This window comes from Quercus robur, chromosome 8 (genome assembly GCF_932294415.1).
Source record: "Quercus robur chromosome 8, dhQueRobu3.1, whole genome shotgun sequence".
Classification (NCBI taxonomy): Eukaryota; Viridiplantae; Streptophyta; class Magnoliopsida; order Fagales; family Fagaceae; genus Quercus; species Quercus robur.
The window spans coordinates 12,936,119-12,962,991 of NC_065541.1; the positions used below are offsets into that span (position 1 = coordinate 12,936,119).

General features: G+C 36.0%; 1 protein-coding gene across 1 annotated transcript; it reads right to left on the reverse strand.

The window, feature by feature from the left end:
* Positions 1-21,351: 21,351 nt before the first annotated feature.
* Positions 21,352-24,633, reverse strand: LOC126694659 (sesquiterpene synthase 2-like). The gene is made up of 7 exons (XM_050391036.1): positions 24,443-24,633; positions 24,063-24,330; positions 23,590-23,962; positions 22,672-22,890; positions 22,356-22,494; positions 22,011-22,259; positions 21,352-21,903 (listed from the first exon to the last, which is right to left on the reverse strand). Exons 1-7 carry the CDS (start codon positions 24,563-24,565, stop codon positions 21,610-21,612), a joined length of 1,665 nt encoding a protein of 554 aa, XP_050246993.1. The 5' UTR covers positions 24,566-24,633; the 3' UTR covers positions 21,352-21,609.
* Positions 24,634-26,873: the final 2,240 nt, after the last annotated feature.

Here is a 26,873-nt window from a genome sequence, read left to right on the forward strand (position 1 = left end):
AGTTTAGAGATTCAAACATGTCGTGTGAATGACACTGAGCTTCTTATTACAGAAGCATCGAGTAGGAAAGAATCTCTACATGCTAAACTTCAAATTACCAATTCAAAGATTGATGACCTGAAGGCAAAGCTAGATGAGTTAGAATAGTTAGTGCCACAAATAAAGTCCTGAAGAACTTGAAGTGGATGCCTTGATTGTACCCCCCCCCCCCTTTTTTTTTTGAGATAGGACATTTGTTTTGTTCAATTAGGTAGCTCAAGGAATTGAACTTCTTAGTCACTACTCTCTCCTTTTTTTTTTGACATGTGATTGAACTAATTTTGCTCAATTTGTAGCATGTAATTGAACTTCTTAGTTAAAAACTATTTGATCAATTTGAAACATGTGATTGAACTTCTTAGTTAAAAACTAATTGCTCAAATTTTTTTCAACAGGTGACAGAACTTAGTATAGAATACCAAGCTCCTTACATACTCCTTGAAAGGGGTTCAAAGCCATGACATAATTCAAAGGGTTTTTGTTTTAACATGTGACTGAACTTAATATGAAATACCAAGCTGCCTACGTACCTCTTGAGAGGGATCAAGTCACCATGTAGTTCAAAAGATTTTGGTTTGAGACATGACTGAACTTAGTATAAAATACTAAGCTGCCTACGTACCCCTTGAGAGGGATCAAGTCACCATGTAGTTCAAAAGGTTTTTTTTTTTTTGCTCTAACTTTTGCCTAGGCCGCCTTTTAAAGGTTTTCAACCTAGTGAGCTTTTAATACCCTAACTTTTGCTTAAGTCGCCTTTAAAAAGGTTTTCAACCTAGCGGGCCATTTTTTTTATAAAAAAAAAAAATTTAAAAGCACTTTCAAAAGTAATGGGAGAACATCATGTACTTTTTTTAAGTGTCAAAGTAGAGCTTTAGGCTCTTGCCAAGGAGCATTTCAAATTTCAAGCATAGTAATATTTCAAGAATTTGCCATTGATGGGGCCAGTTCTCAAAACATCTTCAGTTGTATCAGTGTTGATTTCCTTCAATTCATCAACTGTAGCTTGTATGCCTTCTTCAAATATGGGTGAAGCATCCTTAACATGATCTTCGACTTCTTGGTTTGTGGTCACCATTGTACGCCTTTTTACAGTTAAGGCTTCTCTAGTATTCACTTCCCAAATGGTTCTACATTTCATACGAGATGGAATGGAGCTTCGAATCTCATTTGAATCTTGATCAACAATAAGTGTGTCGTTAGCACCTCTAGGGAGGAAATTTGTCCTCTCATTCTACTCTCGCTTTGCCTTTAAATCTTTTGAGAGTTGAGAAAGGATTGAATGACTGAGCCTTGTGAGAATTGAACCTCGAGTGCCAACTTGAGAAGGAGTTGAATGACTGAGTCTTGTGAAAATAGAGCCTTGAGTGCCAACAACAAAGTTATCTTCTTGTGTCCCCAACCTATCAAAGACTAAGATATGTGAAGTGGGTCGCCCAATGCGGTAAAAAACAGATGATTTCTTTGATAGGTTCAAAGATTGTTCTTCTTCCTCATAATTTTCCGAAATTACTGAAACACTAGCTTTTCGAATGGGAATATGAACAGGAGTTGGTGGGGTGTATCCAATTCCAGCCTTAGAACTTGTTACATTGAAACCTTTAGCCTTCGACACCTTATGTTCTTCTTTTCCAGAGGCTTCACGGATGAGCTTACCCAAACTACTCGGCTTCTCGTGGTCATAACCAGCTTTAGCCATGAGTCTATATGCATTAGGGTCAAAACCCTCTTTGGTTCGTTTGATGGGCAAAGTCCCATGTTCAATAATCGGTCCTTGGGATGGTCTTGTAAACCCTTTCAATGGTTGACTTGCGATTCTTGTTTTTGTGATTTTAACAACTGGGAGAGTTAATCCCTGTAGATCTTCCAATTCTAACTCTCCATATCCTAAAAAGGGTGATTGGCCCTCTTATCTTTTGGTGACTGGGACATAGTGTAACACAGGAGCTGCCTTAGTTGCTTTAAAAGCTTGATGCTTCTTCTCTTTTGTGGAAGTCTTTGTTTGTTTGGTTTCCTTCTCCTTAATTGGTTTGGTTTTCTTCTCCTCAATTGGAGAGTCAATCTTTGAAGTTTTGGAAGGGAGGTTTGCTTATTTGCTAGATGGTGAAACAATGGCTTGTGCTTCCTCTAGCGTATGATCTTCCAAGTTGAAAGTTCAAAAATGTGTACAAAAACACTTTTGAACGTTTAGACCCCCAAAAATTAACTTAACCAACACAAGCAATATGTCAAACAACTAGTGTGCGGAAACTTAACATATGCTATAATATGAAATTGGTTAAACAACTATCTAAGCCATAACAAAATTAAACCACAGCAGATAATGTAAAGGCAGAGATAGAGAGGAAGGAAGATGCAAACACAAAGATAACACCCGATGTGTTATCGAAGAGGAAACCGAAGACCTCGGCGAAAAACCTCTCCGCCGCCCTCCAAGCGTTAATCAATCCACTAGAAAATACAGTTGGGATACAAGGACAGCAATAGACCCTCCAAGCCTAATCTACCCAGTGCACCTAAGCCCTCCAAGCTTCTTGCTCCAACGAGGTTGCGCCGAACCTTTTTCTTTTCTAGCTTCCCGGATTCCGCTACTACACCGTAGCATCAACCAATGAAGATTGGCTCCTTCCTAACTGCTTCCCAGAACTCCAAACGACTGTCTCACAGAGATGATGATGGTGAGAACCAGGTTTGGTATAATGCCTCTCAAGGATTTGACAATGGAGAGGAAGAGAGTGAGGAATTTGATGAGACTCTAATGTAGGGATTGTGTGTGAAACAATCTTGTTTTTCTTTAGGGTTTCTCTCTCAAAATTCTCTCTGGAAGCTCTCTTTCAATCGTGGGTTAAAGGGGTATTTATACTGGAGTGGAGAGGAATGTGAAACGTCAGGTTTTTCCAAAACAGGGGTGGCTCGCGGCTTGACCTCGCGGCTTGACCAAGTCGCGAGATCCAGTCGCGAGTTAACCGTATAGCCAGTTGTCCTGTTTTGTCCTGTAGTGCTCCAGCTAGCATGACTGTTCATCTTCCAGCATGCTTGGCACGTGTGCAGCTTCTGGCGGCTTGCAGCCGCGAGTCCACCCGCGAGTCCCAGCCGCGACACTCTGTTTTCTTGCACACTCTTGAGCAAACTTCACTCTATCTCACTCACTACCCCTACAACAAACCCACCTAAATACAGGGTTACTAAATGCTGAATTACAAGCAAATTTGGCACGGAATAAAGCCAATTAGATGGTTGAATAAATTCAACCTTACAATCTCCCCCTTTGGCTATTCCGTGACAAAACCCTAAAACAGACTCTAGACTTAACATGTGAGTTGGGAACAGTTGAACAAAACTCACTCACACCTAACTCTAGAAACTGTGAAGCACTTGAATCATATGAACATAAACTCCTGAAACACAACAATACACCATGATCATTGTAAGCAGAAAATTATAAATGCATATGAAACAGGCAATATGAGATCAAGCAAAGATGGAGTTAATAAACCAACCATGGCTTGATCAACCAAGTGAACACCACAAGGTAGTGATCACAGTGCTCATTCACACTTGGAATGAACACAAGGACATACAAGTTAACAAGCACAAGGCAAGACACTTGTATGCTCAACACTCAACCAATGCATAGCACACAAGGCATATGCATCTAGGAACAATCCTACAAGGGCACAAGAGTGACAGTACATAAACCAAAATGCATAACATTTAGATTAAAGTACTGATTTCAAACATAGCATAAAGGCTGCAATTAAGCAAGGTACATACCATAAAGCCTACAAACTATGCATAAACCATAAACCCTAAAAGCTTACAAAAGCATATGGGTACAAACCACAGAAAATCCTGAATAACAGTTGTACAAAACACAATATATCAACTTAAAGAGAAAAATGAAACTGAAAAAAAAGTAAAGACACTCCCCCTTAGATAAAGACGCTCCCCCTTAGGGTAATATCCTCCCCCTCTGATTATGCCTATCACTCCCCCTTTTTGTCATGGAATAGGCTAGTCATCCTCTTCTAGCTTTCTCTGAATTTGATCCAATTGAGTTTGAAGAGAAGTAAACTTCATATCCCATCGGTTGCTTTAATGGTGTAGAGAAGCAGTGAGTCCAGATATCTTTGTATTCAACTCGTGGACAGAGGAGACAATGCGATCAAGTTTCTCATCGAGGGAGAGATTGCTGAACTGAGAGTCACTGTGAGATGCAGAAGTTTCTGGTTTGGCTCTCTTCCGACTATGTCCAACACTTGCATTGTATGTACGCATGTTGATTGGACTCGGTTTGGGGAGAGGAGACTCATCAGCCGTTGGATAAATTCCCTTGAGCTTCAAGATCCGTGAAATGAGACTGCAGAAAGGAATGCATATCCGAGACTCACTTCGAAGAACCGTTTTGCGCAGAACATGAAAGATATGAGCACAAATGTCGATTTCTTCATCAGAGATTAGATCATGAAGAAACAAAGCACGTCCAAGGTTCATATACCCAGTACTTGATAAAGGGTACAAATTGTGAAACATCACAATTGTAAGCACTCTCAGTTTCGGAGAAAGGGAGGAAACACTGATGGATTTGCCATTGGGTGAGAACTCCAAGTCTGGACCAAGACTTTGTTTGAGAAGCTCCTCATCAAGACATAGATCATCATAGACCGGTGAATGTCGAAAAATGGGTCTGTTGATGTGAAGAATTTCTGCCAGGTATGTAGGAGAGACAGAAAAGCTCCTTTGCCGAACCCAGCACTTAAGTTCATCTCCTTCCACAATAGCGTTAGCATAAAATTCTTTAACCAACTCTTCATACACGATATCTGGATCAGAGAGAAGGTAATTCCAATCCTTGTGTGCAAACCATATCGGAATGTCCGTGTTATGAAGTGAGGGCGGATCCACAGCTCTCTCTAGTAATGGTGTGGCATGAAGAAAAAAATTCTCATATGACTGATAGGCTGCATATGATCTGAACTTACTGGGATCGAATCGCTGTGATGAAGAGCGAGTCACTTTCGGAAGAGGTGTGTCTTCATCAACATCAATTACGGGTTCCTTCCCTTTGGAAGAACCTCCTTTCACAGCAGCCTTTTTGAATGGAGACATGACTAGTCTGCATTATAAACAAAGGAAATGACAGAACACAATCCAACAGACTATATCAGCAGTGAGTTAGTGAAAATTTATGGTCAATGGAGAAACCCTAACAGCTGAATGAGAATGGTCAGAAAATATCAATGAGGGACACCAAAGGCCCAAATTTGAACTACACAGTATAGAGAGATCAAATACAACCACATAATCAGCTGAAAAGGGACCAAAATCAATTATCACATCAACAAGATACCACACAAGATCAAAGTGAAACATGATAGCAACTGCAGATCAGACAAAAATTAGCTAACCCTAGCTAAGCACAGGATGAAGAGCACAACCAGCAAAATCAACTAGCTCAAAACCAGAAGCACAAGCTACCATAAGCACAGAAAGAACAACGAGAAACAGTTGAGCTAAAAACCCATCACAAAACTACACTCAAAAGTGAATAATCCAGAGGGAAAACCATGACAGCAGGAAAATAAGAGTGCAAGACAGAAAACCATACCTGTTAGTCGACGATTTTTAGCTGAGAAAAAGCAAACAATGGAGATCGACAATGGAGGCACGGTGTGAAAGGGAAAGTACAGAAGAAAAAGACAATGAACAGTCACAAAAAGATCGAGGGAAAACAAAAAATTTTAAAACTGCCCCTGTATGTCCAAAACACGCGATTTTCGCGACTGGATTAAGTTGCCACACAGTCGCCAGCTCAAGCCGCCAAAGCACTCAAGAACAAAATTTTGAAAAATTTTTCTAAGTGTTTTTCGCGACTGGAAGGTCTACCCGCGAGTGAGTCGCGAGCTAAGCCGCGAAAATCTCTGAGTGATCCTCGCGACTGGACCTTCCACTCGCGAACAAGTCGCCAAAACTGACCAGCGAAGATGCGACTGAGGCTCGCGACTTGACATACCCGCGACTGAGCCGCCAAAACAGGGCAAAACTGTATTTTTGAAATTTTCAGATTTTTCAAACAAAATACTTTCCAAAAACACCTAAAACACTCAAAAATCTTTTTGTGCTTGAATCAACAAAGATTGAGCATGTGAAAACACATTTTATCAAGTACAATCACACAAATGAATATGGCATTTATTGAACATAAACTTGTGTGTTGTGTGTGGATATCAACAATGAGATAGTCCTTTGTCTAATGTGAAGCTTCAATGATCAATTCAACCAAGGCATACACAATTAGCACAAGATCATGTGACCAATCTCAATTATAGAAATATGAATATATGACCTCCCACACAACTTGATAACATAACTTGGAGCTTTTCATTTGACTCCACTTTCAATCATAACATTTGATCGTTCTGATCTTTTGAGGCAATCATCTCTCATTGTGAGAGGGATATGTAACATTTCTCTTTGAAGAACAGGCCTTTGGCCTTTTTGAATGAACATACACTTTTAATATAAGGTCGCTTACCCTTTTTCCTAGTCAAATACTAGAATGTGCGACAGGCTTTTGCAGCTCAATATCTCTTTTCATTTGGAGATTTACATTTGGTGAGCTCTTTTTAGCAAAACAAAAATAAAAAGTGGGAAGATATATAGACACAAGTCTATGCATGTCTCAAGATCAACATAACCATTCACTAATTATTCATGACAAGTTTGAAGATCTATTTACAACAATCACATAGATTTCAAGATTTTTCCCACAGAGATATAGGTGCATGAAAACAAGCAATGCTCGGAAATGCACAAAGCCATTAGCACAAAGGTACAAGGCAAAACAAGTTTTGAGACAAAACCCAAACAAAGTCAATCAAGCTTTTTGATTTTCTAATTTTTATGTGATTTTTGGATTTTTGACACAAGAAACAAAAAGATTGATAAAACAAAAATTAAGAGATATTCACAAGAAGACGAACAAACAACCAAAATCAAAAACAACAAGCATACCAAACAAACATAGTCACAAAGCATAGGAAGTATTAATGCATGGACATGTTGTAATGCTTATGCATGAGTACCCCTTTTCACCCACACGTCACTTGCGTTTGGGGTGATTTCCTTAAAGGATTGGGTACGAGAGTTAGGGCTTTCAAACCTTCGTGAGAAGCTTTCCAAGCAGTTGGTGAATGCACCAATCATCTTCATCACGTTCATCATTCCGGGATCTCCATTTTGCTCTCTAGATTGATCACCTGCCCAAGTTCTCCTATCAATTCTGGGTCCTCCTGACCTTTGAGGAGTTGCACTGTTCTTTGCTCTCAGCTTTTGGCAATTTGGTCGAGTGTGCCCTTGAAGTCCGCAATAATGGCACACATACGTTCCTCTAGGACCTCTTTGTAGTCGTGGACGTGACTTGGCACGAGATTCAGACCTGCCCACAGACTGATTTCGATGATTCAGCATCCGTTGGTCCACCACATTCTTCTTCTCCTCCACCTCGAGCTTCATACCAGTAAGATCATCTACAACTGGACCTTTGGCCTTTACAAACTTCACTTCTTTAGTGACATTTCCAGATGAACTACTTCCTCCGGTATATCCTAGTCCGGATTTGTCTGAAAAGCTCTTTTGAGAAGATATAACATCATCTAGCTTCTTGGTGGTGACCCTCTCTATTTTAGCATTTGCTTGCACAACCTCATTCTCAAGGAATCTCACTTTAGTGTAAGCTTCGGACAACTCACCATTCAGTGTTTCAATCTCGCATTTGGCCTCCCTATACCGGATTAGGAGACTTTTGTAGTCCTCCTCAGCCTTCTTCATTTTTCTCACAGCAGCCTTGGCCACCCTTGTGTATTCACCCGACTTCTCCAAGAGTGAGTTATAATTCTCTTGAAGATTTGCTGTGCTTTCTTCTTCTTCAGCTTCTGATTCTTCAACAATTCCTAGTGATTCATCATCACTATATTCTCCAAGGTCTTGTACAAGCAAATTCAACTCATCCGACGACTCAACATGAGCAATAGTCATAAAAGCTGAATAATTCCCCTCTCCATCACAGCTCTCTTCAGATTCTGAGTCAGACGAATCTGAGTCACTCAAGGTCGTGACATACACCTTGCCTTTCGATTTCAAATAATTAGGACATTCTTTCTTAAAGTGTCCATGCCCGTTACATTCAAAACAAGTGACATCTTGTGTGGATTGGGATTCTTTTCCATCTTTCCTTTTGAAATCCCTCTTCTCCCTTCCAGAATTTTGGAATTTTCTCTTATCATCAAATTTTCCATTGTTTTTGAATTTCAAAAACTTTCTGAAATTTTTAACAAGATAGGCTACATCTTTGTCAACCACATCTTCTCCCGATGAGTCTTGATCTTCCACCTTCTCATTAATGGTCTTTAGAGCAAGGGATTTACTCTTCCGTTGATTTGGCAGCGACATCTCATAAGTCTGCAGAGAACCAACCAGCTCCTGTACTTTAATGTCGTCAAGATCCTTGCTCTCTTCAATGGCTGTCACTTTAGCACGAAAACTTTCCGGCAATGATCGAAGGATCTTCCTTACAATCTTTGAGTCCTCCGTTTTCTCCCCCAAGTTAAACTTACTGACAACCACCTCATTTAGCTTCCCATAGAAAGAGTCAAAAGACTCACCCTCACTCATTTTAAGCTCCTCAAACCGAGTGGTCAGCATTTGTAACTTGGTGTCTTTCACTTTCTTCGTGCCTTCATAAGTTGTTTCCAGAATCTCCCATGCATCTTTGGCAATGGTAATGTGAGAAATCCTGTGAAATTCATCTGGAGACACACCACAGAAAATAGCATTTAGTGCTTTACTGTTAGCATTAGATGCAGCAAGTGCTGCCTTATCCCATGTGGATTTGGCTGCCTCAGGTTTGGTCCAACCAATCTCAACAGCATCCCACACGGATTCATCAATAGAACACAAAAAGGCTCTCATACGAACCTTCCAAAACGCATAATTACTTCCATCAAAATATGGAGGTGCATTAAGGGATTGAGACCTATCCATCTCAAAAGGGAGTCAAGGATCACACAATGGTAATGAAACCAAACAGCAGTGTACCCGCTCTGATACCAATTGAAAGTTCAAAAACGTGTACAAAAACACTTTTGAACGTTTAGACCCCCAAAAATTAACTTAACCAACACAAGCAATATGTCAAACAACTAATGTGCGGAAACTTAACATATGCTATAATATGAAATTGGTTAAACAACTATCTAAGCCATAACAAAATTAAACCACAGCAGATAATGTAAAGGCAGAGATAGAGAGGAAGGAAGATGCAAACACAAAGATAACACCCGATGTGTTATCGAAGAGGAAACCGAAGACCTCGGCGAAAAACCTCTCCGCCGCCCTCCAAGCGGTAATCAATCCACTAGAAAATACAGTTGGGATACAAGGACAGCAATAGACCCTCCAAGCCTAATCTACCCAGTGCACCTAAGCCCTCCAAGCTTCTTGCTCCAACGAGGTTGCGCCGAACCTTTTTCTTTTCTAGCTTCCCGGATTCCGCTACTACACCGTAGCATCAACCAATGAAGATTGGCTCCTTCCTAACTGCTTCCCAGAACTCCAAACGACTGTCTCACAGAGATGATGATGGTGAGAACCAGGTTTGGTATAATGCCTCTCAAGGATTTGACAATGGAGAGGAAGAGAGTGAGGAATTTGATGAGACTCTAATGTAGGGATTGTGTGTGAAACAATCTTGTTTTTCTTTAGGGTTTCTCTCTCAAAATTCTCTCTAGAAGCTCTCTTTCAATCGTGGGTTAAAGGGGTATTTATACTGGAGTGGAGAGGAATGTGAAACGTCAGGTTTTTCCAAAACAGGGGTGGCTCGCGGCTTGACCTCGCGGCTTGACCAAGTCGCGAGATCCAGTCGCGAGTTAACCGTATGGCCAGTTGTCCTGTTTTGTCCTGTAGTGCTCCAGCTAGCATGACTGTTCATCTTCCAGCATGCTTGGCACGTGTGCAGCTTCTGGCGGCTTGCAGCCGCGAGTCCACCCGCGAGTCCCAGCCGCGACACTCTGTTTTCTTGCACACTCTTGAGCAAACTTCACTCTATCTCACTCACTACCCTTACAACAAACCCACCTAAATACAGGGTTACTAAATGCTGAATTACAAGCAAATTTGGCACGGAATAAAGCCAATTAGATGGTTGAATAAATTCAACCTTACACAAGTAAAATTTTGCATCAGCAAAATGTGATTCTGCTACAGTAAAGGGCTTATGATTAGCTACTATCTTCTTAACTTGTCCATCTTGGAAATATTTAAAACATTGGTGATATGTAGATGGCACAACACTGTACTCATGCAACCATGGTCTTCCAATAAGTACTTTGTAAGTGGTCTTGGCATCAATGACATGAAAGAGAGCACTTGATTCCATTTCACCAATGAGCATATGAAGTCTAATCTTTCAAATAGCTCTTTGTCCACCATGATTAAAGTCTTGAATCATCAATTTACTGGGAAGTAGTTCATCCAAGGAGATTCCAAGTTCTTTCAATATTTTGAGTGGAAGGATATTGACTGCAGATCCACCATCAATAAGGATACGATTGAATTTTTGTTCTCGAATGTAGCTAGTCACAAATAAGGGACGATTATGATTCTTGGATCCCAACAAACGATCATCATCAATGAAAATGATTGAAGACCAATATGCTCTATACACAATAGCTCGCTCTATTTCTTCTTCACTATCTGAAGAGTCTTCTTCACCACTTACTTGATAACATGTAAGTGATGAAAAGATATAATCCTCGGGAATTGGCACTGGGGAGAAAGCTATTTTCACCTCAATAGGCTCAAATAAGCCAAATTGAATGGTGAAATAAGTAGAAGTGGTTGTTGAGGTTATCATGGCTAGATTGGCAGTTGCAACTTCATCATCAAATGTGATCTTTCCTTGATGGGCTAGCTCCATGATTTTATCTTTCAACACAAAGCATTGTTCTATGGGGTGGCCTATGAGGTGATGATACTTGCAATACTTGGGATCATTTGTTTGGTCAGCCTCTTCAGGACGTTTCATCTCTGGTAGCTCAATCAACTTCAACTCAAGTAGATGATCCAACATGTTAGAGATTTCGGAATTAGGGAATGGATATTGCTTTTCTTGCATTTCTTGTAAGTTTGGTCTTCTTCTTCTTTCTTATGTGAGAGCATATGTCTTTCTTTTATCTTGGGTTTAATTGGAACTTTGAGAGGAGTAGTGGTTACAATCAAAGACTGCTTGTTTTCTAGTTTAGGAGGGAATTTGCCCCCTTTGTGAGTATCTTGTCTTTCTCTCCCCTTGCGAGGTTCTTGAACAGGTAGGCCTTAGTGACCATTGGAAGCAATACTAAGCTCCATGTCATGGGCGCGTGTTGCTAATTCTTCAAATGTTTTAGGCTTTATTCCTTGAAGGATATAGCTTATAACCTAATTCATTCCTTGAATACACCTCTCAATTACGGATGCCTCAGATAATTGATCCTTGCAGTTAAGACTAAGGTTTCTCCACCATTGAATGTAATCAATGATAGGCTCTTCTTTCCACTACTTTGAATTGGTGAATTCTATCATACTAACAGTACGTCGAGTATTGTAAAAACGGTTTAGGAATTCTCTTTCCATTTAATTCCAACTATCGATAGAGCCAAGCGCTAGATCAGTATACCAATCAAATGCATTTCCTTTCAAAGAGCGAACAAATTGCTTGACCATGAGATCCCCATAAGTACCAACATTGTTACAAGTTTCCACAAAATGAGCTACATGCTGCCTTGGATTGCCTTTACCTTCAAACTGTTGAAACTTTGGTGGTTGGTAGTTTTGAGGCATCCTCAAGAGATCTATCCTTTGAGTGTATGGTTTGGCATAGGCAATGGACGATTGACTTCCACCCCTAGCTTGATCTTTGATGGCTTCCTTGATTAACTCCTTGAGCTGTTTAGGAGAGATAGACCCATTTGCAAAGAGTTTGAGATCTTTTGTTAAACTCTTGGGTTTGTCATTATGGGTTTGTTTTGATTGAAAGCTTTTATCTTCACTATTCATTCCAAATGTATTCCCCATCTTATTCATCAATAAAGTTATTTGTGTGTCTCTCAATGCTTCCCTCTCTTTCATGGACTTCATTAGCTCTTCTAAAGTCTGGGCTATGGTCGAGACTTGTTCCTCCAAAGATGTTGTGTTAGTCATCATGACTAGCATGGTAGATGAACTAACAGAGTGAGGGGATTCCCTAAGCTTGGAAGTAGGAATATTTTCTGAAAAAGAGAATTCAGATCCATCAAGTGATTCATCCTCTTCTTCAACAATTGGAGCTTCTTGTGTTGGCTCTGGTGACAAAGCTGGTTGAGACAACATTTCTTTGATGAGGCCAGCTACATCTTTGCTTGCCCCCTGTGTAGATGAGGCTATTTGTGACTTCTCAGTTTCAGAAGTGTTGAAAATAGACGAGGATTGGGGTATTTGAGCATAGACTTCTGCAAGGGCTTTTATCCTTCCCCTTGTCATGGGTCCAGCATAGGGAATATCAGGGTTTGAATTAAGCATAGGATCAACTTCACTTGTTCCAAAAAGAGGGTTGTCGATTTAAGTCTTCTTTGAAGCCATATGGCTTCAAAGGATGTGACAAGTTGATGAAGAAGAGATGAGAGGTAGAGATTGTCCCACTGGGCGTGCCAAAAATTTGTAAACATAAATTTTTCCAATTGTAGAAAATTAAACAATTGAAAAGAAATATGGTTTGCAAATAATAATTTGTATTGATGAATAATGAGTACAATCTCTATTTCATTTTTTTTACAAAAGAATATCCTCTAATTCTATCTTCATTGAACTTGACTCGAACAAGGAATCTTCTTAACTTTAGTTAGAAGATGGATTGAACGGTCTCCACAACAAATCTCTAGCTTTGAGCTTATTAGAGATTTATTGTTCTTCAAGTCTTTGAATGTGAAGGCTTTTAGGTTGAAGTTCTTTGGGGCTTTAGAGGCTTGAACCGTTGAGCTTCAAGGAGTTGAGGTTTGTTGAAGTTTATGGAGGCTTTTTTAGCTTAATTCGAATAGAACTTCAAAGAACTTATTTGAATGTTCTTCGTGTGTTCTTGAGGCAGAATTTCTCCAGAGCTTTGACGTCTTAGAAAAATTGTTCTTAAAATGAGAGGGGATGTCCTCTATTTATAGTGATTTCAGAGGATAAGCTCCACTATGAATTGATATGCTTGAAAGTATGTAGCAGACTTTTGATTGGTCCAAATTCTTCTTAGAGATAATTATCTCTATTTATCTTTGATAAAGATCATATTTTGATAAAGATAATAATCTACAAAGATAAATAATTATCTCTATTTAATTTATTTAATAAAGATAATTATCTACTAATTTTGAATAGAAAATTAATCTTTATTTTATTTATTTATAAAGATAATTATCCATAAATTTTGAATATGAAATTTATCGTTATCTTGTAGGCCAAATGACACGTGCCAAATTTTGATATGCCAATGCAGTGTCAATTTGGATGACACATGTCATCATTTAATTTAATTAATTTAATGACATATTAATTTATAATTTGCCACTACACTTTAATGTGGCATTTTATAATTGGCTTAAAATTTTGCCTCTTACAGTTACTTTTCAAAAGATATCATTTGTTTGTATTTGACAAAAGAACATGAACTCATCTTCAAATTGGGCAACCTTCTATGTTCGGAGCTTGTTTAATTTCATGAATAAGGATGAAATCGAGAAGGGGATGAATAAGAAGCGGCCAATGCATATGAGTGGACCAGTTGATAAAGAATGATAGGATTTGTAGGTCTTGATCAACAAATAGATTAGCCAATATCTAATGGAATTAATCTGATGCTGTCCATTATATAATGCGAGTTTAGGGGCAGACTCATCCTTGTAGTAAACAACTTGTCTATAGCATTTGCTTCCCCCTCTTGGTCGCAATAGATAAAATAACAAGTTCTTATTCAACCATTTAGGCATACGATCATAATGGCATGACAGTTTCACATTAGAGCCAGTTAAATTTTTTGGTATAGGGGCTTCCTAATTAAAATCCAATACCATCTTACGTACTTGTATTTAAACGGTCCAAAAGTGGGTCCTTAAGATTTAACTTTGAGGTTTGCCTTTACCATTTCATCTACACCAAGACATGCATCTAACTATATCTAACCTTTTCCTTAAAAAAAATATATATATATATATATATATATCTAACTCGATCTGGAGCACATACAGCACTCTAGTTTCTGCATTATTATAACGGTCCAAAAGTGGGTCCTTAAGATTTAACTTTGAGGTTTGCCTTTTTCATTTCATCTACACCAAGACATGCATCTAACTATATCTAACCTTTTCCTTAAAAAAAAAAAAAAAAAAAAAAAAAAAAAAAAAAAAAAAAAAAAAAAAAAATTACCTATATCTAACTCTGGAGCACATAAGGCACTCTAGTTTCTGCATTATTATTATTATTATTATTATTTTGTTGCTAAGCTTCAATAACATTAAACTAAGACAGAAGTACAATTGCAAGGTAGAATTGCAGTTTCTCAGGACCCAACTGAACTTAAAAGCAGCATATGTACCTTATAAACAATACAAAAAGCATGCAAAAACCAGGCACATGGTCAAGACAAGTATGAAGATACCAGGTCAACCAAAGTTGTCACCAATTACAGCAAAGGGTTATCTGCAGGAGAAGGGCATGTTAGTGAAGATGGATTTAGAAAAACAGTAATGAAATAATTATTCTTTTACATCTATTTGGTGATATGACATGAGAAGATAGTAGAATGACATTATATTTTTGTCAAAATTTGAAAAATACCTTATGTAGGTAATTATATATTTACATTTTTCTAAGTCTCATTAATTTAATTCTATAATGATATCATACCAATGGGTCCATATTAGGCCTAAAAAACTGTTTATTATTATTATAAAATTTCAACCTATGGCATCCACTTTTGACGATTCTGCTCTTTATCATCAGATCAAGACACTAAGATATTTTTGGTGTAAGTAAGGATTCAACCCTAAATCTCTTATTCAACCATTAGAGACTTTACTAGTGGAGCTAACTTGAACAAAACCATTGAATTATTAAATATTAAGAATTGTATTTTACTTAAAAGAGAAGAAGTATATATATTAAAATTAAGGGAAATGATATTAAACCCACCTATGCTTATTTTAATAGTGCATACATGTGGTTTGGACTTTATCACTTTACCCACCTCATTATTTACCCCTCCCCCTTAGAACATTCATATTGGAGATGCTAAAACCACTTAGCTATGTTAGCATCTCCAAACATAAAAAATTATACTACACTAGTGGTGCTCTATTTAAAAAAATTTGACATTAATCTACAATAAACTCTTATAAATAAGAGTTCACTGTAGCAACTCTTATTTGTTTTTATTGTCTCTCTCATCTCTTAGACTCAATCTCCCTCCCTCTCATCTCTTAGACTCAATCTCCCTCCCTCTCCTCTCTTAGACTCCCTCTTGTTCATCTGTCTCTCTCTCTCTCTTCTTGACACTACCTCTCTCTTTGATCAAATCTGTAGGTTTCGTTTGTGTTTTTTGTTGCCGTTGGTGGGTTTCAATTGTGGCCATGGGTTGTTGTGTATAGGGGTGTCCAACCACCCGTAACCAATTCGAGAGCATTGACAGTCAGACTTCAATGGGTAGATTGGCAGGTTCTCTTCTCTTAAACCCAACTTACTGGAACCAACAATAAAACCCAACAAAATCTGGAAACTCCAAGCATTTTCTGGCAAGTATTTGGTGAAAATTCATCAAATCAGACTAGATTTCTAACGAATTTAGCAAGATCTCACCAAATTCGACAAGATAGAAAAGTAGGAGGATTAATTTTCTCACATATGTGTTTGGTTGAGAGAAAAGAAAAGTAGAGAGATGAAAAATTATGAAAAATAAAGTCGGTATAAATTTATAATTATGTTCATATTAAATAAAACAAAAAGTAAAACATTTTTTATACTCATTTGTTATTAAAAAAAATGTGTACAAACACTTCGCTTTTTTTTTTTTTTTTTTTTTTTTTTTCTCACAAGCCAAAAGGATCCAAAACAAATAATAAAAAAGGACAAAAAAAGGAAAAAAAAAAATGAGAACGGAAGAAACAGATAAAAACAAAAGAAATTAACAAAACAAGGCAAAAAGTGAAATGAGCACCACCAAAAAATAAAAATAAAAGTACAAAAAAAACCTTTGCTTGTTGGTGGCAAAGCAAAATTTTGTCAAAATCATAGTTTCTCATTTTCACTTCCATTTTCTCCCTAATTTGGGGATATCAAGTTTTGGTGAGCTTGGAGAGAAAATAGTCGAGCCCTATCATTTCTCTACCCCCTCCCGTCTCACCCATTTTCTCTCATGTTTTCTACTCTCATTTTTTCATCATTTTCAAAATTATCCCAACTAGACATACCTTTAGATAAGAGAGAGACAAAAAAGAAGAGAAAGAAAGAGATATAGAGGAAAAATAAAGAAAGATTAAAAAAATAATATTTAAATAAAGTGGTAAAAAAATAAAATATTTGATATTGGATATATTGTAAAGTGAAATAGTAAAATAGATCTTTTAGTTACTCTTACTCCTGCGTGACTCCTCAAATTCTCACCATTAAAAAAAAAAAAAAAAGTAAATAAATGAAGATCAGATAAGATTTTGTAGAAATCTAGAACACAAACAATATATCCAATTTCCATCCATTTTGTCGGTCTCTCTTTCAAATCTCGTATAAGAGCATTAGTACCCGCACTACTATAAGCCATATGTTGGCATATTTTACCATCAAAGCTCAAGAAACATGCTTTATCTGGGCTTCTAATTGTAAATTTTTTTACAATAGTGCTACAATATCATCTTATATGTAAGATGGTACTATAGTAGGCTTGTATAAATTTTTTACTAATTTATTCTCTCTCCTTCATTAGCTGTCTCCCACTTTGTCTCTCTGTCTCCCACATTTCTCTCTCTCTCTCTCATTTCTCTGGTTCTCTCTTTGTAGCAATGTAGCATTAGTCCCATTTTGTCTCTCCGTCTCCTTAGTGCCCGTTTGTTTCAGCGTTTGAAGCCCAAAACGCGCATTTTCAAAAAAACCAGCCTAAAAATAGTGTTTGGTAAGTATAAAACACAACTTTTTGGAAAAAGTTGCGTTTTATATTTGTGAAGAAACGCGCGTTTGAGTTTATGAAGCTCTAGAGGTCCATAAACAAAAAGCTCTTGTGCGTTTTGATTTTGATCCATTGGGCTCTTCCAAAAATTACCAAATTACCCTTGATAAATCATCAATTCTCATCTCATCTCTCTGCTCTCCCAACAAATTTCCAAATCCAAACACAAAAAATCTATAACAAATTTCCAAATCATCTCTCTGCTCTCCCAACAAATTTCCAAATCCAAACACAAAAAAATCTATAACAAATTCCCAAATTAGCTAAGGAAAAAAAAAAAAAAAAAAATCAATCCCTTGTAAATTAGGATTCCTCAAAATGCAAAACAAAAAAACATCAGACTATAGCAAAATGATAGAATTACAGGACAAAATCGAAGCCGAATGCGTCAACAACACCAAGCTCTGGGTTCGATCAAATTGGCAAACCCCTCCCAATCAAACCCTCCGACTCTGACTCCGACTCCGACTCCGACCCCATTTTCGATCTCCAAGCCCTTCCCTCTCAGCCACTCGCCGTTTCCGAACTCCACCGCCTCATCTTTGTCACGCACTCCGATGGATTCTACGTCGCCAGAACCTGAGTGGGATGCTATCGATTCCACCAAGAACCAATAGATGAAGTGCTAAGAGAAAAGGAAAAAAAAAAAAAAAAAAAAAAAAAGACGAAGAAGGAGAGCTCTGAATGTTCTGGTGTTTAGAGGAATGGCAGGGAAGGAAAAAAAAAAGGGAGGAAAGAAGGATAAAAATAAAAGAGAATGGGTACGTGCGTGGAGGAGAAATTTAGTGGGAAAAAAAAAAGGAAAAAAAAGAAGAAGAAAAAAATGCCGTGTGGAGGATAAAAAAAGAGGGGAAAAAAGGAAAAAAGAATAACGAAATATTATCACAATTTTTTCACAATAAATTTTAAGGGGTCGGTTATTATTAGCTAATATTGGTGAGAAAAAAATAATTTTTTTAAAAAGAAAAAAAAAATTTAATAGTATGTTAAAATTAAAATTAGTATCAATTTTTATCACAATATTTTTACAATAAATCTTAAGTGGTAGGTTATTATTAGCTAATATTGGTGAAAAAAATAATTTTTTTAGAAAGAGAAAAACATAATTTTAATAGCATGTTAAAATTAAAATCAATATTAATTTTTATCACAATATTTTCACAATAAATCTTAAGTGGTAGGTTATTATTAGCTAATATTGGTGAGAAAAAAAATAATTTTTTTAGAAAGAGAAAAATTGATTTAAGTATGATGAAGTAGTTGATTTTTAAGTATGAACCAAACTCACATCCCAAAAAAAAAAAAAAAAAAAAAAAGTATGAAATAAACTCCCTTATATATATATTGTCCTTTTTGGTAATTTATCCCTCAAATTGTCACTTTTATAAGTACTAGCCATACACTTAGCTTTTTCAAAAAGCACTTTTTAACAGTTTTTAACAGACACTCAGTTTTTTGAAAATGCACTTTTTCATTATTCATTTTTTGAAAACTCAACTTTTTCATTATGCACTTTTACAAAAAGCTGAACCAAACTCACCCTTAATGTCTATCTCTCTCTGTAGTAGTGTAGCCTTAGTCCTTACTCATGTGTCTAAAATCGGCGTGGTGGCAAGGCGGGTGCGCGGTTGAGATTGGTGTGGCGACATGGAGGTTAGCATAGTGGAGATCGGTATAGAGACCGGTGTCAAGAGTGTTTTTTTTTTTTTTTTTTTGGTGGTTGTTGCGGCCAGTGTCTAGGTTTGGCTGTTGTGTGGTTTTTAGGTTTGGTGGAGGCATGGTGGTTAGTTTCTTATGGTTGTTGTGGATTTTTCTTGGTGGTTCTTGCTGTGGCCGCAGTGTTTGGTGGGTGTCCATCTAGATATGGGGTGGTGGGTTTTGATTTGGGTTTGATTAAGATTTGATTCTGTCCATTGATTCTCACCATGGTTATGACTGGTGTTTGGTGGGTTTTTTAGTGGTGGCTTTGTGGCTGGAGGTGGAGGTGGATTTTATGGGTTTTGTTCACAACGATAGAGTGGGTTTTTTTTCACGGTGGTGGTGGTGGGTTTCTTGTGGCAAATGTGATGGTGATGGATGGTTGAAAGAGAGAGTTAATGAGGAAAAGATAATCAGAGTGATGGGGGAGATGAGAGAGAGAGAGAGAGAGATTAGATTACATTATTTTATTTGGTAGTATATATTATTTTAATGGATTAAATAGGAAAATAAAAGTTGAAATGGTAGGTGTGTTGTAAAATGGTATGATATAATACATAAAGTAACTTCTAAGATGGTAAAATGAAGTTTTTTGAAGAAACCGGATGTGAATGCTCTAAACATGGAAAAAGAAATCGACTCACGTACGCTTTGACCCTGTACCCTAACACGCTTTTTGATCAGCAAATTTGGACACTTTCACCTTCTTCTTCTCTCTTGATTTTTCTTCTCTCACAATTGTTTTTGTTAACCAAGCTTATTCCTCCCCTCTGCCACCACCATTTCCTCTCCAGCAGAAGAGTCCTGCAACTACCACTTCCCCAACAACATTTCCAATCTTTCATCCTCCTATGATAGAACCAATCTGTAATTGCCGATGCTTTCCAAAATAGGACTTTGATTGAACTTCCATTTGGGTAGGTAACATAGAGAGAGAAAAAAAGATGGACCTATTTTTGTTGAAGATGATCACTCATTGGTTCAAGCATCATTACTTGGTAAAGCTTGAACTTGAAAGAATGAAAAGGAAATGGTCTCAACATAACAGAAAAAGAAGCCGTGAGTCTTACAACCAAACCTTGTTCAGAGATTGGTTGTGGGCCCCGTATGGTGTGGAAGGAGATATTGATTGCTTTCTCTAGCATTTTCCGCTCTAGAGGTAAATTTGATATTGGACTTTCCTTGTGTTTGGACTTTGGATTGAGGTTTTTTCAGGTGTGTCTTTGATTGTTTATGTTTACTATTGCTCTTTTTTGTTAACCGAGCTCATTCTCCACCTGTTGTCTCGAGTTATGGTTGAATGATACAAGCTTGATAAATAGCTAATTTTTTAGCATGATGTGTTTGAAGATGAGTTATAGATATATGAGATTTGAAGAGAGAAAAGAGAGGGGATAGCATAGAGATATAGTTTGTGCGATTTTTACAAAATTCTAAAGTTTTGATTTTTTTTTTAATGTATTTTTTGTTTTGAGGTGGTTTTTTTAATTTATTTTTTTTTATAATAGTTTAAAGAGGTTTAACCGAGGGTATTTCACGCTGTTAGATAATAAAGTGATAAAGTCAAAATAAACTTAGCCACAAATGTGTTTATAGTTTACTATAATTTCTATAAAGTAATTAAAACAAAATATTTAAATGTAAACAAAATCAATCCAAAGATATTTAGCAAAAAATAAAAGTTAAGATTACTGTGATTTCCTTGACTATGTATATGAGGTAACATGTATGGCATAAACACAACACAAGGAAAAAAAGGGGAAAAAATTCAATGTTGAAGAAAGAGAGATTGTTAATGACAAAGCCACAGAAAAAAGAAATGGTTTTCATTATCAGGTTCAATTCGTTGATGATTCTAAAGAAAAGATGATGGTTCCATTCGTAGATGCCTTGATGGCATAAACAAAACCCACGAGGATTATGGTTGTACACAATTTTTTTTTTTTTTTGATATGTTGCATCTCACCATTTATTTGAATTTTATTTGTTGAAGTTGTTACGTAGATTAAAGAATAACTATTAGTTAAGGATTTTTTTTAAGGAATAATTTTTTTAAATAATAATTATTAATAAGAAGAAAAAAATGATTCTTTGTAAAAAAAATGCAACTATACAGGGGTTGGTTATTCATAAAGTATAGTTATTCTTATCTCATTAGAGGTTCTATTATACCAAACGGTGCTAATTGTGTTTGCAAAGAGCTTCCTTAACCTCTCAGTTACCCTCGCTTCCTCACAATATATAATAAACGGTAGTGTAGGGAAGCAAAAGATAATAACTTGATAATTATTAAGATAAACTTTACGTACCCACCCCTACTAGAATGGCACAATAATTATAATCTCTCACAGAAATATACCAACAGTAAATTCCATAATCATTATAAACATAGTGCTACAATATTAAATAAGAAACCAACGGCTTATCCAAAAAAAAAAACAAAAACAAAAAAAACAAAAAAACAAAGATTTTCCTTTTATCTTCAATATAAATGGGCCCTATATATATTAGAACATCAACAGACTTGGATCCTATTCAAGTCCTTTATTTTATTTATTTTTTGATGGACAAGTCCTTTATTCTTTATGCAGATACTTATTTTGTCACCCCATTTATATTGGTATTGGGTCTAGAAGCACTGATACAATATTATCTTTCATCTCTTTTCCAACGTGCGTGTAGTTATCCCCTTCCTTGTAAATGACATCTACTACTCGTGTAAGATTAAGAACACACATAAGTAGAGGCATGGGAACAACAGTAGGTCTTATACACTCCTCATTAATGTCCTTCCATGCATTAGCAAGTTGCCTGTTGAATTCTTCATGGACTACTTGCTCTGAGACACCATGTTGCTTCATGTAGCATTCGACTGCTGAGGGAGCATGCCCTCTCTCTTGCTCAAACTACATACAAAGTTTTTCAAAAGGGTAAGTAGAAAGTTGGAAACACATATGAAATAGACCTCTCAGACTTTGCTTGGGAAACTTGATAAGATTTTTTGATCGCATACCTTATGTGACTTCATGTCATCCATGAGTCTACCAATTACAGATGAAGCTGTAATAATCTTAGGGTTGCTGAAGATCCAATCAAATGCCTCTTTTGTAACGATGTCACCCATGCCAAGGAAAGAGATAGCTGTGAGCATAGGGTAACCAGAGCTTTTAAGTGCAACATGCATATACTCCTCCATTGTTGGGATGTAATTTTGGTAGAACCATTTGGCTTCATCAAAGTAGGCCCGAACCAAACGTTTCATCTAAGGTTTAAACAACATGAATGAAATAAGTACGTAGCATTAAAAAGTAGACCAAAAAAAAAAAAAAAATGAAAAGTTAAGTTACTTGACGCTTACAGCATCTTTCGCATAGCTAACACGGTATGATCTTTCTTTCTTGGCCAACTCATTTTCAATTTCTTCGAATACATCAAAGAGTGCACGACAGCATATTTGCATGTATTCTGGAAGTTGATCTATGCAGCTAATATCCCACCTAAAAATATCATGTGCCAATTACAAAAGTTAGATTGACATTATACATCATAGTCTTAACATTTTTTTTTTTTTTTTGATAACCTTCAATATATTCCATTAAACAGAAAGAGACAAAGCCTGGACATCTCCCAAACAAACGTCTTAACATATATATTAATTAATTCAATTTATGAACCTCTCAATTGCTTCTGTGAAGGGTTCGAGTTCTTCAAGTGTGCCATAAGCATCATATATATCGTCTAGAATAGATGTCATGGAAATAACTTTGGATAATATTTTTCTTCCAAGTGAATATTGGGGCTCAAAGTAGACCGAGACTATCCAAAAGTAGCATTCAACAATCCTATCTCTTGCAAAAGGTAGCTTTGTTGCAAAATCTAAATCTTTCCACCACCTACAATTTGAATATAACAATTAATATTAATTGATTGCAAGTAACCAAATATTTATAGCAAAATGCTAGGGTTGCTATAAATTTTACTACAAAAAACTAATGAATTGTTGTATCAAGAATATGATTACTACTATATACCACTTCAACAATCTAATAAATGAATTTTGAATTAATATTTTGGGTAAATTACGGTCTTTTGGTTGAAATTTAAGTTACTTACCTGTACTTTGAATTTGTCACTTTACCCACCTGAGGTTAGTTCAGTTAGATTTTCTTAACCACTTCTTTTAAAAACATGGCTAGATATGTGATTTTGCTTCACTTTTATGTTTCTTTCCTCCAAAACCACAAAAAACATAAAAATACAAGATCAAATAATATAAAAAAATAATAATTAAAAAAAATTCTAGTGGAACACTTACATCATGGGATTGCAAACCACATGTAGGCAACTTAAATTTTGGTCAAACCTCAGATGGGTAAAGTGTCAAATTTTAAACCACAAGTAGGTAATTTAAATTTCAACCAAACTACAAGTAGGTAAATTGTACTTTGACCTTTTTTTTTTCTTTTCTTTTTTAATAATCTGCAACACGTTATTTTGCAAGGTTTATATAGTAAAATCTGTAGTATTCTCTTCATTATTTTGAAAAATATTCATACTTTGTCTTTTTGGATCATGGTTTTAGAACTAATTACCTTGTGATATAACTAAGTTCCTCTTTGTGCAATGACTGCACTAGATTGAAATCTAATATTGAAAGCTTGAGCAAAACTTTGTTATGTGAAGCATCTTGTTCATAGAAAGAAATATATTTTCGAGCCTCTAGCCGTGGTATGCCCTTGTGCAAGGGCTGCTTTAGGGCACAAGTTATTTGTGCTGCCAACGGATTGCCTATAAGGGATGCTGTGGACTTAAGGTGAGTGGTAGTGAACTCAAGGGCCTCATCAAGAATGTCTTCTCCATGCATCCTCAGATGTGTAGCTTCATAGAAGGCTAGCATGCCTTTAACGTTACTCGTCAAGCTTTCCTTGAATTGACCATCTTCGTCTTTGAACTTTTTGAAAACATCTGTTTAGCAAAAACCAAACTTGTTTTATTAAATAAAAATAAATAAAAAACGTCTTTAACTTGCTATTACATGAAGAAATTAATCATACTCGGGTCTTACCACATGAAACCTTAAATCCTTCTTGGCGTAGCAATCGAAAACTGAGGGAAACTTTGTAGAGATCATCAACATCAATTTTGTCATTAAAAGTCATGTATATATGTTCTAGAGCTTCTTGGATTTCTCTTTCAAAGTGGTAAGCGACGCCAAGGCGTTGGAGTGCATCAATTAAACCCAGCTGTTGTGAAAGATGACCTGTGGCAAAAAGCTCATTTCTCACCTCATCTTTCCGCTCTTCAACTTCACATACTTTACGGAAATGAATATCCTACACCATGAGTTGCATGAACAAAAAATTATATTGTAACAAAAAATGCTAAAAATATTATAAATTTTACTACGTAATTTTCATAAACTAGGGTAGCAAATAATCTTGTTACCTTGTCCATAGAAGTATTGCTGATGAAACGGTCACCCCAAATGCTTGGATGGAAATTTGCTGTCCGGCGAACAACCTCTGATTTGGCATTTTGGGATGGAGCCCCTGAGACTTGGATAGACATATTTTTTCTAAGTTCAAGGAGGAGTCTAAGTTTTGAATGGTATGATGGGATTTGTTGTCTATGAACTTTTTGAGCGTGATGTAGAAACCCTTCAAGGCCACGGTATTTATAAGCAATGGAGAGAAAAGTAGGTGAGTGAGCTTTATGAAATAGATTAGAAAAGTCAGTAAAGTACAATTTTTTTATGCATATTTTAGTTTGATGAAACATATGTCATTAGAATTATCATTTAAATATAATGTTTTGATGCACACTTAACCTTAAGTATAATGAAACATGTAATTAGAATATATAACCATTTGAGTACAACTTTTTGACTAACAGCTAAATATGTTGAACGTGCATATGTCTCAATTGAATAGAGATAATGGACATTGCGCATATTCTATATGCCATAATTCACTTTGTGGAAAAGATGGGGAGGGTGGTGGTCGTATTGATAAGACCCAGAAATTTGAAAAGTCTACTTATTCGAAAAATAAATAAGTTTTTTTTTTTTTTTTTTTTTTTTTTTTTTTTTACTTTGAAAAATCTAATTATAATAATAAATTATTAATTTCTTTGTACCTAATTACGAGCTATCTCTCTCTCTTCCGTGAAAGAAAAAATGGAAATTTTATATCCCTTGTATTCAAATACAATCAAAGGTTAAGAAAACAATATAATCAACAGTTTAGATGTTTAAAAAAAGTAAAAAAATTATCTCATAAATTTTTTTTAGCATATTATAGAAAATTAGACTTTGTTAATGTTTAATTTTAATTCAATCTTTCTATATTAAATTTAGAAATTTAACTTTATTATGCTAAAAAGTTTAGAGGAGAAAGTTGATAATCTCAAAATATGAAGTTTTCACTTATGTTGTAGATGCATTTTTAAACGTGTGTACGTGTCCCCTTTCAGCAAATTTTTTTGGTTCTACACTTGGCAATGCTTATCTTTGTTTATATAAGCGAACTTGAGTAATCTAATTTAGGTGACAAGGTATATATAAGAAAAAATTTACCTTCAAACTGGTCTCGAAGAAATTTTGTCAAACATACTATGTGACAATTGATAGGATCATTTATATATATTTTTAGCTACTTAACTTATTTAATGAGTTTTGTGACTCCATTTAAATAATGTACATAGATGGTTTTATGAGTCAACATGTAGGCCAATGAAAATTTCTCCAAGTCATCTTGGAAGAAAACTTTTTCCATACGTAAATATTTATTTATTTTTTAAATCATGGATAATACATATTTACATATCTGTTTATTAGGAAAAAAAAAGAGGAAAAAAGTGTTACTTGATTCAATAAAAGTAGGTGGTATTACCAAGAGTCTTATAATCCAAAAAAATAAAGAAAAAATGAGACTGATCAAAATGACACTTGAAGCAGAATAAAAAAGACAAAGAAATAAATTAATGTAAATCAAACATCATTATAACTTAATGTAAATCCTTATTATTGGTCAACCTTTTTTTTTTTTGGTTTGTAGTCAAAACTGCTTACGTACATGTGCATTAATTATCTGCCTGGGTGTATTCCCGTTCCATTACGTGAGCTGCGTAGAAGTCTCACCACGCGAGTTTTCTGATCTTTCTATCCCGAGTGTAAAAGGACCTTCGTTCCAGAAGGAAAAATATTTCTTGTGCTTGGTTCTTCCAGAACAGACAATAAGAAAATTTGGGAAATTGTTATAGCCCATCTTGATGTTTCTTGACCCATTCAACATGATGATTCTCTGCACCTGATCGAATAATATTAAACGCTATATCTAAAACTCATCAATCCTACACATTATTTCAAACGTTATTGAATGGTCAGTGCATCCGCATCAGTGTACATAAGACAGCAGCCATGCATGCGAGGAAGCCTCACTTATATATATATATATATATATATATTGTTAGGTTCTATAGCTTTAGATTGAAATATTTAAAATCACTTTTGTATTGTATTGGCAAACCGAGAACAAAAAATGTCTAAACTAAGTTTTTTGGCAATGCTTAAAAGTGATTGTTTCAAGGTTTGAGTCCAGCTGATTGCAAAAAAAGGGAGTGCGGTTCTACCTTGCTCGACCAACCAAGAATTAGGCTCGACCGATCGAAAATCATAGGTCTAATTTTTTCTACAGAATTTTAAATAAGCCCAAGCTCGTGAAAATGTTTTGGGTTTCATCTAAACTTTTCCACATATAAAAGGGAAACCCTCGCCACATTTTGAAGACTTTTGAGAGACTTTGGAGGTGTTCTTGCGAGATTTAAAAGATATTGTCCCTTCCTCTTTCAAAGTTACTGCCGGAAATCATTCTCATAT

Coding starts and splice junctions, on each gene's coding strand:
- LOC126694659 (XM_050391036.1), bottom strand. CDS start 24,565: ATGTCTATCCAAGTCTCAGGGGCTCCATCCCAAAATGCCAAATCAGAG. Junction 22,260..22,355: donor TTAGCTATGCGAAAGATGCT/GTAAGCGTCAAG, acceptor TTTAAACCTTAG/ATGAAACGTTTGGTTCGGGC. Junction 21,904..22,010: donor ATGACATGAAGTCACATAAG/GTATGCGATCAA, acceptor CTTTGTATGTAG/TTTGAGCAAGAGAGAGGGCA.